Here is a 12414-nt window from a genome sequence, read left to right on the forward strand (position 1 = left end):
CAAAATTTAGCACTGCGTCTGTGTAGTTTTAAAATAACAGTTAGGGCTACGAACATTGAACAATTAAAAAAAAAGCTTTTGGTTACCCAAGGCACGATACATAACTTGTTGTGCTTTTGGCTTAAATATCTATTAACAATTTCTGATATGCCTGTTATATTTGATCATATTTTATAAGTCACCCACTACATTTCTAAGTTTATAGCAATTGAACACCTATTTTAAAGTGGTGTACACCAAAAATTTGTAATTTTAATTGTCTATAATAATTATAGTCTGCGTTTAGAGTTTCAATTTGAAAGTCTTTTTTTTTAAATTCAAATTAACTTTCGTACAGGCTATCGATATCGAACATCGATAGTCGAAGAACAACAGCTGTGTTGGAAAGGCGAAAGGGGAATGGAAAAACAAAGTAGACACAACAAACAACGTTTTTAAAATTCGAAACGGGAAAACATTCGGAAATTGGTCGTCGTTCGTGACAGTTGATAAAATTTGTATCAACTCGGATCCTGGGGGCTTAAATTAAAGGGAGCAAAGTCAAGTGGAATTTAATTGCAAAATTTGTGAGTGATTGTGAAAGGTGAATCAGCTGCGGGACAACAAATTATTAAGATTCTGGAACCTTCTCGTTGGTTTTTGTTTCTCCTAAAACGTAAGTAATGGAAATGGATGCTTTTTTCGACCCACTTTACACAGCGTCCTTGTGTCCATTTCCCAATTTTCTCAGCTGAGATGTGCTGCGCAATAGGAAAACCACAACACAAAATAAATACACACACATACACACCAGCTTTTTTTAATCTGTTTTCTTTGCTGCTTTATTGCGCTGTTTGTTTATGTCGACCATTCGTTGTGCAATTTGCTCCCATTTCCCGCATTTAATTTTGGAATCTGTGCCACGCTGATCGCCAAATTGCATATTCTAGAATTTTCTAGAATATTCAAAATTGTTGCATTTCAACATTTATTCAAATCTCTCATTTTTTGTCTTTGTTTCTTTGTTTCACACACACTTGTTTGGCATGTAGGTGTGTATGTGTGCGAGTCACGTTTAACGGTTTTTCCTCGAGTGTGTTGTGTTTGCACAGTGGGTATTGCCTAACAATTATTGCGAAAGTGAATGTATTTTGAACCACTATTTTTGGTTAAGAAATATGTATGTATAAATAGAATAGAATAGAATTCAATATCAAACATTTTTTGCTTCTAAATTTAAAAATAATTACATGTTTTGATATTTTTGAAATATTTTTTAGTGTTGAGAAACTTTTTAATTTGAATTTTGAAATAGTAACAAATAGTGCAAATTTTTATAGAACATTTCAAAAAAAAAATGTTTGGTTCCAATTTAAAGATAACCGAATCTCATATTAAAAATCAAGTTTTTCGATTTTGAACATCCGTACCATAAAAAACTTCAACTTAAATATTTCCATGTCATAGTTTAATATCGTATAAATTGGATCTTTAATCCAATTTAAACTAACCTTTTTAACGTTTTTATTGTAGTAATTTTTACTAACCATAAAAAAATATTTGTGATTCCATATTTTTAAGTTGAAAAGGTAGAAGAATATTATGGCGCTATGATTTCAAAACATCTTAATCTCGAAATTGTAAAGATTATTGCCCAATAAACCCCAAATTTAAGCTTAAAAAGGCGATTTTCAAAGGGTAAAAGCCCTAAATTAAGTTAAATAAAATAATGACTTGTATCCGACATTCACTGTATTTGAAACCCCCTTTTGAACACTTCCCAGGCAAACTGACCCCGAGCCGAGCTTCATCAACGACCTCGAACAAAGAACAAAGAAAGCGCGACTGCAATTGCCATTGTCATATTGCCATAGCCATATAGCCACACATCCATATATAACTGGCTCTAACCAGTGGCAACCAACAAATTCACATTTGGTCAAAACCAGTTGCTGCAGCTGCCTAACGTCGCATTTCCGCCAGAAAGGCAGACAACAAAGAGTTGGCAACAAACATGGATGCCCAGGAGAACAGGAACGGACAGTCCGGTGCCGGCCAGGATGACCTGGAGGAGCGACGAATCCGGACGGACAGCGAGAGCTCCGTGGACAGCATGACCCGCTTCGTGCTGCCCAGCCTGGATGGCACTCCGCCGAAGATCGTCACCATGGACGAGGTGTCCAGCATGTTCAAGAACCTGCGGAACATGGAGCTGGCCCATGAGATAGCCCTCAATCCGGACTTCAAGCTGCAGACGTACGAACCGCCATCGGATAGGTAAGACTGCCATTCAGATAAATACTATGAAGTCATTGTTAACAATAGCAATATATGTATATAGATAAAATATATACATACTTTAATTGTTTCATATATTTTTACCGAATGAGTGAAACCAAAAGAGGGGATATCAATTTTACTCCTGTTTTTAATTTTATAATTTTGGTATTCTATCAGACAATATAATGTATAATCCTTATTATCATACTATGTTGATAATTTATTAGCTTTACAAGCTATATTTTAAAATTCAAATTGAATTTGTATTTCTGAATTAACATTACCAAATTGATGTTTACCTTTCCACAGTTTGGAAGGATCCATCAAGAAGATTATGCACAAGGCTTTCTGGGATTTGCTGCGTCAACAATTGGAACGCCAGCCGCCCTCTTATGACCAGGCCATCCGATTGCTGGCCGAGATCAAGGAGATGTTTCCCCAGATGCTATCGCCCAACAATGAGCGTGCCCTGGCCCACATCAACGAGGTGCTGGATGCTGCCGTTATCCGCCAGCAGGCGGAGCGGGGAACCATTGACTTTCGGTCGTATGCCAATTTTGTGATCAAAATCCTGTCGCGATCCTGTTCGCCGGCCAGGGACGATGCGGTTGCCGCTCTCCTAGAGATCGACGACGTGGTGGACACGTTCCGGGGAATCCTTGAGGTGATGACCCTGATGAAGCTAGACATGGCCAACTTTATGCTGGCCCTGGCGCGCACCGAAATCGCCGCCAATTCGGTGCAGTACGAGAAGGAGAAGTTTAGCAAGTACCTGCGCGAGTTCCATGGAAATGGTGGGTCTTCAAGAACCAATTTAAGAATAGTTTTGAATCTGGTCAATAACTTGTAATTGACTTATTTCCAGCTGGTTTTCCGGCCACTGAGGACTGGCTGCAGCGTCATCGTTCCGGCAGCAACGTGGATGAGACCATTTACAATGCCTACATGCAGCTGATTGACTATCCGGCGGACAAAGAGTTTCCGGAACTGTTGCGCATCGACAAGGAGCGCTTTGCCGGCCTGAGTTGGCGTGCCCAACGCTTGATCCTGTGCGCCTCGCTCATCTCCATTGCCCAGAGCACGCCCATCATTTCGCAGCGTCGCGAGAATCGCATCAAGCTGTCCCAGCAGCTGGACATCATTGTGCAGGATGTCAAGAACCGGGAGTGAGTTCTCAATGCCTACAATAATGTAATCATTATATAATTGTACTCTCATTTGACAGCCAAGTAGCCACTGCCATTGAAAGCTGCTACGAGCAAATACGCTCTTTTGTGAACAAGGCTCTGGAGCAGGAGAATATGCCGCCGATGAGCGATGCTGACCAGGCGGCGCTCAAGAGCCAGGTGCTCAAATTGGCCAACAAGGCTTCGCCAGTGCCCAGTTTGATGGGTGAGTTGTTGGGTCAGGTTTCTATGACCCAAATCAAATCTAGCCTATGTATTAAGTAGTGCTCATTTATAGGGTTTAGCAGTAACCAATAATAACTTATTGGAAATGACTATATTCTTTCGTTGAGTTGTATAAAAATATTTCCGTTTGCAAGAATTTTAAAAAAATACAATATATTTGTATGACCTTCAGTACATACATATGTACATATGTCAATTTAATTTATTTTAAGTAATGCTAACCTTATAAATTAAGGTTTTTTGTTGGGTGGAATTGAATCTCTTGTCCTTATGATGACCTTGCCCACCGAAATTTATATTAGTATATTTTATTTTACTAGTACTAGTATATAGTTTTTTATTGCTCATTGTGAATATTTTTTTATTTATTCTATTTTTTTTAAATATTACTAAATAGAATAGGTATTTCTGTCTTTGTTGTCCTCTTTGGATGTGATTTGTAATATTTATGTTTTGAAAACCGAATTGCATCGTGATTACCACTTATTTTTTATGGGAACTTAGTTAAACAATTATAAATGATAATTACATATTTTTTTCTAATAAATAAACCCTTTTTAATCCCTTTTGCAGCCAAGCGATTGGATGGCTATGTCCGCGTGACCCTGCGCTCCAATGGCAGCATTCCGCCGCCGCCTGCGGGTTTCGTGGACTTCCAGGAGGAACTGGTTGCATTTATCGCCTCATTTCGGCGTCTTGTGTCCTACAATCATGCCGTTTTCGGGGAGCACTTCCACCAGATCCTCAACAAGACCATGTCCGAGGAGTCGCAGGCGAATGAGGAGGCAATACGCGCGGGAAGTGGAATGACCGCTGGCCAGGCTCAGACTGCCAAGCCTTAGGCAGCGAGAAGATGATGATTTGCCTCTTAGGCAACACACAATATTAGCTAGCATACAACACTCAGATACACCTGGAAACGAGGGAAGGATGATGGAGGGGATCTAATGTTGAAGCAACTACCGGAGTGGCAGAGTGGCAGTGTGGAGAGCATCTCCGTGGAACAGGAAGCGAGCAGGATTCTACGTTTCTCCCAATTTCGCTGATGTTTTTTCATGTGACACTCGCGTAGAAATTTTGACGTGCACACCCGTAACCACCAAGAAGAGCCCAAAAGTCCGAATGCCAGTCATCACACACACACACACATCCCACCTGGGGAACAAAAGAGGGATTTCATTTGCGGCGGCCAAACAAAAAAGGAAGGACGACTGTGCTAGGGCATCTGTGATAACCAAGAACATTGAAGTTATAGACAAAATCCTTTTGTGGGGCTTTCCATAGCGGACTCTATTGTGTGTGCTCCTCATTTAACTTTGATCGGCTGCAGATCTGCTGCGGCTATCGACCAATCATATTTTAAGCCCTCTACATGAATACTAACTAGAATACTAGATTATATATTATATACATGTCTACCGTTATCCCCCAAACTAATCTTATTTTTTAGACATCTGTAAAACTTATGATTGTAACCCCAACTGAGTTTATTTAATGGTTCTATTGATCCGTGGAGATTCGATTGCGTGAATCGTGCGGGTGAAAGGCAGCTGGCGTGCATAAGGATATACATTTATCAATTTTACCGATATTCAAAATAGAAAATATTAAAATTATTTGTTTTTAAGGTTTTTTATTGATAGAAGGGCAGATATTTTAGTTCTAAATAATACATTGGTCATATCCTGTTGTTGCTTTTATTGTTTATTTTGATACCTTTGTCTTAAAATAAATATCTATGTGAATTGGTATTTCAAAACAATATCAGCGATTGCATATCTTTCAAATTTATATTAATCGAATAGTCGGCAGGAGCTGCCAGATCATCAAAAATATGTGAGTCGTTTCACAAAAGTCCAATAGATGGCGCCTGCTTTGAAAATTTTTGAAAAAGTATATTGTAGCAGAGTTACCAGATCAAAGAAATAAGAAACAATAAACAGATGGCGCCACAGCAACGGTTTCTTAAAATTAAAGTTTAAAAGTTTTGCATAAATAAACGTTGTTGTTTTTTTTTCTATCATAAAAGGGTAGTAGTTGTATTATTATATGAATTCAGCACTTAAGCACTTTCGGCCTAGAAATTTTCCCTATTTACGTTACCTTTTGTGTTTTTTTTTGCCCTTGTTTGGGTATTCTTGCGAAGTGAGTGTAATAATAGTAAATTGCAGGTACTTTGATCACTGTATACATATAAACTCATTCATATATTATTTCGAAGTCGATATCACAAATGAACGAGGAATTTCAGGGTAAGCACATACAAAATCTCCTCTAAAATCCCCAACTCGACCACGTTATCGAAATTATATTTATCATCATTACTTTATTAAGTTCATTTCCTCTTCTTTACCAAAAAAAAAAGCCAACCCAGCAATATTACGCAATCACAATGGCAATCTTATCGAGGGAACGGAACGGAATGGATCGTTACCATTACCTTTACCATCGCCGTTAGCCAGTTTCCATGACGTTGATAAAGCAAAAAGCCAGATTAGATTAACAGCCCGTTCTGTTCTGCCTGTGATTCCCTTTTCTTCTGACCCAACAACTTTTCCCCTTTATAGCCACTAACACATATTGTAAACTATACATCAGAACTCGATCGTATTCATGGTTTATATATAGATATGGTTTTTATTTCCTGGGGGTCATAACACCTGAGCTGCCCCGAATTTAGGAAATACTAAACACTGAAATCCAATCTTAAAGATGAAATCATTGGAGATTGCCAAATGTTTTAGCTGTAGAGATTTTTTTTACTAAAAATGTAGTTCTCAAGAAAAATATTGTTTTAATGATTGTTATGAACAAAAATATAAGGAAAATAAATTATATTTTATTTTACTAAAAACAATATATATTTTTAATTAATAAATGTTTTAAAAATCATTGTGCGTCAGTTGAAAAGACGTAACATTAAAACTAACAATAATTATCGCAAAATGACGCAAGTTGGAGAAATTGGATAAGATAGGCCCTATATGGTAGACACGTAGTATCATAAGACCTGAAAATAGCAAACAAGACACGATTTCGCTGATCAAGGTAATATTTCATTTGGCATCTGTAAAGTTTTTTATCATCACAAGACATTAGACGGAATGCTTTTCCTATCGCTATACAATACACCCCACCCGCTTTCCCATTGATCATAAATGTCAACCGCTGATTGACTGCCGAATGGATATCGAATAGAACCACAGACCTTGAACGATCATTGCTGATATGATATGAAAACATACACAAGGAAGTTACATGAAATTGGAAAAGCAAAGAGGAAGAATGCTCGATAGAATTGTTTCAAAACGAATTGAACCAAAGGCCTGATAACTAATGACTCGACCTTCGATAATTAGGCTAACCATACATAAGAAAATTACATTGATATATGCTTTGGTTTAAGATTAAGTTTTACCTTTCGGAAAAAATTTAATTTGGAATATTTAATAATTGCATTAATATATGTAGCTTAAAATTGTTTATCAGAGGCGGCAAGTGGTTTGCGCCAATAAGTGTGCTACAATTTGAATAAATGGTCATTTGATTAGTTTAATAAGGCTCTGATTCCATATGCAAATTGCAGTCATGAACAGGGGTCAAATTGGTTCAAATAAGTTAGTTAAATTTGTATGTGGATTTAACCTGAGAAGAGCACTTAAAATATTAATATATATAAATACATTTTTGACAGTTTTTGCCTTTGATATTTTATATTTGATAGAACAAAACCTGGAAAAATAAAATCTTTTTGTGGAGTACCATTTTTATGGGACTTAAGATAAATAAATAATCTCAGCTTATTATATTGAATTACAGATTGTATATGTATGTACATATCTGAAAATGAAGAAACACTGTAGGTATGTTCTACGAATGTGCTGGAAGCGTCTCTTAAAGCTCTTTAACCTTCATGATGGGTGGTTACAGAAGGTCGGGTCAAGCAGGGTTATATATACTATGTGTACATACATATATATATATACATTTATATTTGCAGAGAGAAAAAGAAAGAGAGCGGCCGGCAAAAAAAGAAAGGAACGCATGTGAATATTTGCACGTGCTTTTTGTGAGAGCGGCGCAGGCGTTTTACCGTTATTTCTCTGCCACTCTCTTTTTGGGGTAAGTTTTCCCCTGAAATGCGGCGAATTCTAAGAAAACCACCACCATTATTAATGCACCGTTAATCTTATACACCACACCCCCGAATCCAACTTTCGCCAGAAAAAGAGAGGTAGAAATGAAAACAGCTGCAATTGATGATAATGATAATGTTAATGATAAGGATATGCAAAAACATACATACATATGTAATTTTAAATGTCTGATTTAACCTTTTGAACTTTGACATTGTTGCTGTTTTGAGCTCAAGATTTGTGGGTTGAAATTTGCGCATCGTAATAAGAATTTGTATAATCTACAAGGTTCTACATCTATGCGTACATAATATGCAATGCAAAGATAGACACATTTACTATAAAGAACAGCTTCTGCGCTCTGAGTTAGTTTTTCCCGCTTTGCAATGCTCCTTTTGGCCTGGTGAATTTTAAATTTCCATGCCCATTTTTAGACACAAAACAGTGAGAGCTAATATGGGTTTTTACCATTTTTGAAGACTGTATTTTACAAATGTATATTTTCATATATATGTTATATATTTAAAAACATTGACAATTGGCTTTTAATTTCAAGATGTATTAAACTGTTTTACAAGATTTAAGGAAATCTATCTATGCAATAGACATATTCGATAATAAGTCTGTAAAAAACGGAGTTTTGCATTACACTTTTAAGAGTTTAAAAAAGCATATTTTCAATTAATAATTCCTTTCCTTCTATAAAACAAACACAAAAGTCGATCTTCCTTGACCATTTTGCAGCCATGTATAGATAAATTACATTTAACCAGCATATTTGCCACACACCTTTAACCTCCCGTTTCCCATTTCCATTTCCACTTCCCGTTTTTCCATTGAGCCATAAAATGAAGGCAATCGATCACTTTGCATTATAAATCAATGCGTTGCTGGAAAATGGGAGGGGGGCTAAATGGGAAATGGGGATTTCAATGGGAGGTAGGGGGCAATCAGAGAGCGGCTCCGACAGCATAAAAACGAAGAAAGAGCGGCAGAGAGAGGAGCTTCGGCTGTTGCGTATAACCATATTTGGCATTGCATTTTCCCAACTGCAGTTGTGTGTATATGTTTGTATATGTAAATATATGCTGTGCTCTCATGCAAGAGAGCACAGCGAGAGGGATAAAGAGACAGATAATAGGAGTAACAGAAGGAAATAATAAAAATAAATTTGAACTTGAACTTCCCGCTCCCGTCTCTGCGTTTGTGTGTGTAGCGAGTGTGTGTGTTGAGTCCACGCCCCCGCCCAAAAAAAAGCCGGCGACAAACACACCCAAAAATACAGTAAAAACCGCCAAAAACCACTCTTTCACTTTCTATACTACTAAAAAAAAATGATATGAAAAAAGTAAATATTAAACAAATGACATAAAAAATGTTGTTTAAAAATAGTATAGTGATTTTGTTAATATTAATTCTGAAATCGAAGGATGTTTATTAACTAACGTTCGACTTATAATATTCCCACTGTACTTGCAAAATACGTTCCATTCCGCTCCTTTTTCTTGAGCAGGTTCTTCTTCTTTTATTTAAGCCCCGATAATGGAAGGAGAATTGGTTGCGAGTCTTATGTACATATGTATGTATGTATGTATGTATGTAAGCACATATGTACATTATTTCGAATCGATTTATGAAGCGACGTCTACCTGCTAAGGTCCTCCGAAGATGCGATTTGAATATTAACGATCTTCGATCGCCGGCAAAGTGTATAATAATTTCTCATTTCGTTTTCAACTCCATTTGGTTGCTTTTCCCTTTTATTTCTCCCTCTTCTGCAATCTGCGTTGTGAGCGGCATTCGTAATCGCCTCCGTTTCCGTTTGAGTGACTGATCAAGTGTATATAACAATAATATATATTTGGTATGTAGATGAGTTTCCTCTGACAGTGGGACCAAAACTATTGAGAACTCATAAAAAGAGTGGCAAGATCAATATGAAAATTCAAAACCAATATTGTTGATTAAAACGACAACAAAAATACTTTAAAAAGGATATGTGATAGTTCTTAACTAGTTAGATCGAACAACCGACTATTTCTTTCCCAGCAATAATCATAAATCAAAGTCAATAAATCTTACAATCATTATCAAATTTATCAATTTAATTGTTACCAATTACAAGAATTTTTCTTGCTATTGCACTCTACAGTTGCAACATTCTACAAGCATTCTTCACCGGTTTTCCCTGCTTTTGTTTTTTCCTGGTCTGAGGTTGCTCTAGATCTAAATACACCTGAGAAACGAGAACGTCTCAAGGGAACATATTTTTACCGCCAGTAATCTAGCGATATTGCTGTTGGTATTGCAGTGCTATTGTTGGTTTTGTGCGTGCCACTGATAAGTTAAGCGAAGCCAGAAGGAAAATCCGATATGTGTAATCAGAATAGTTGTTTTTTTCACCTTGATACAGGAGCACCTGACTGTTCTTTTCGTCCATAAACACCTTGTACTGAATTTAGAAATATATACGTGTATTTTCTGTGCAATGACTCATTGACGTCAAGTGCAACCCTTTGATTTCCCCATCTATTATACCATTTTCTTACGCTCTTACTTTTACGATTTTCTGTTTTATTCTTTCAATTGTTCCGTTTATTTCCTTGCCTTTTTTGGCTTGGCGACGGAAGTGTTTGCCAGCCACGCCCATTTTTCCACTGTCATAAATGAACACCCCCCTTTAGGCAACGTGGGAACAACAGAGTCTTTACCCTCTGTAAACCATCTACTTTCAACCCTAGATCGTGTCTAGACAAAGGAAATTAAGCTAAGATCCCAGCCATTAAAAATTAAACACATTTTCTTCATCAAACGAAGATGAAATCAGATCATTCAGTTTTTATTTAAAACTTTTGTTTTAAGAAATCTGGGATTAATGCAAAACTATACTAAAACTGACTCACTATAATCTGAAATACAAGTCTTGGAAGTTCTGAATCTACTTGACGTACGAAAGTGTTTCCATATTTTAAGTGATATATTACAGATCTTTTATGGTGCTATTCAGAAGGGTTAACGACTTCTTGGAGTTTAGGGTCGAAGTTCTCTCAGTTCCCACTTTGAATGCAATTTTTAAGAGTTTTTTGAGAAGGAAAGAACCACACAAAAAGAAAAGAGGGTAGGGCGTTGTATACTTGACTTTATCGGGGGAAACGAAGAAAAGGCCTCTTGAGTTGTGTTATTTAATGCATTGGCATACACACACCCATATTTGGAAATTGTATCTGCAGTGCATATGGGTAGCACATTAATTCTACTGTTTCGTCTTATCTGTCATTTTGGGCATACATTTTTTTTTCAGGCTGTTGGGAGTGATTAGTCAATGGAATTGCCACCACCAGTAATCAGCCATGCCCAAAAACCGAACCACCAAAATTACCAACAGCTGATTTCACCCCCGAAGCGATCCCTCACCAAAATGTTGACCCACCATATAATATTCAACTATTCACTGCACCACGGAAAACCACCCACCCACCGAAAAATCCAGTGGCGGGTGTCTGGGGTTCAAGGTTGAGCCACGGCCGTGCTACCCTCAATTTGGCAATGCCAATCCCATAAGCAGATACACCGAGAGAAATAAAGGAGTTTTAAAATTATAAATTCTTTGGATGTCTGTCAACAAGTTATTAAATATAATCTTAACCAAAAACATAAATAAGCACTTGAATAGCATGAAACCTTTCTTAAGCTGTATAAAATATATAAAAGGTTAGCTTAAAATCCTATAGATCATATAATTTTAGCGAATATTTCCAAATAGTATGAATAGTAGCTGCACTTCTTCCAGTGCATGCCATCCCAAAAGCGATCCCAACCCTGAACTGTCTGTTGTCCTGCGCATTCCCATTTGGGGTGGCAATTGTAAGGGCACCCACCCCTATATCGTATATACCCTACCCTAACACCCTATATCCTTTATATCCGGGTGAATCATTCTACTGCTGCTTTTATTTTTCTTTTCTTTTTATTTTTGCCAAAAATTTCGCAGAAAGGGCGCAGCACGTGTCAATTTCACAAAATGTTGGAAAAGTACCCAAAAAAATAAAAGAGTGCAAATCCGTGATGAGTCATGGGCTTTGATTTTGATTTATTTTCACGAAATTGTTGAGATAAATGCATTCAAGCAAATTGCATTCCACTTTTCGTTTTCTTTTTTCTTATTTTTTCTTTTCGTTTTTTTTTCCAAAATGCTGAAATGGAAATGCAATTTGTTGCGGTCTGTTTACAGTCTCCGAAAAGCGTGATAAGCGAATGCATCCATTAGATACATTGTTTTTACGAATTAATATGGTTAAAACAGACCATTAAACAATTTTTAAGCCCATTTATATTTGCCTGTCTGCTCTCTTCGCCGAACTGTGTGTTTCCCTAAATTATTCATTCATTAATTGCCTCTGTGATCTCATAGATGAATCATCAATTACTGAAATTCATTGCAATCTATTGGGCTTAGAATCACAGATGAGAAATTTCCAGATATCAACGTTGATACATATTTATTTTTTACTTTTAAAGAATGTGATAGCCTTCAGAATGTAGCATTAAGATAAACCTAAAAATAGTTTTTGAAATATTTCTCATAAAGTTCTGTTTGAAGGTCCATT

The 12414-nt window shown here is 36.8% G+C and overlaps 1 protein-coding gene across 1 annotated transcript; it reads left to right on the top strand.

The window, feature by feature from the left end:
- The first annotated feature begins 393 nt into the window (after positions 1 to 393).
- LOC108141297 (T-complex protein 11-like protein 1) lies at positions 394 to 5287 on the top strand. The gene is made up of 6 exons (XM_017264566.2): positions 394 to 655; positions 1764 to 2256; positions 2569 to 3053; positions 3125 to 3425; positions 3485 to 3651; positions 4245 to 5287. The coding sequence occupies exons 2-6, from the start codon at positions 1994 to 1996 to the stop codon at positions 4511 to 4513; spliced, it is 1485 nt and encodes a 494-aa protein (XP_017120055.1). The 5' UTR covers positions 394 to 655; positions 1764 to 1993; the 3' UTR covers positions 4514 to 5287.
- Positions 5288 to 12414: the final 7127 nt, after the last annotated feature.

The sequence above is a fragment of the Drosophila elegans genome, unplaced genomic scaffold (genome assembly GCF_018152505.1).
Source record: "Drosophila elegans isolate 14027-0461.03 unplaced genomic scaffold, ASM1815250v1 contig_149, whole genome shotgun sequence".
NCBI classification, from domain to species: Eukaryota; Metazoa; Arthropoda; class Insecta; order Diptera; family Drosophilidae; genus Drosophila; species Drosophila elegans.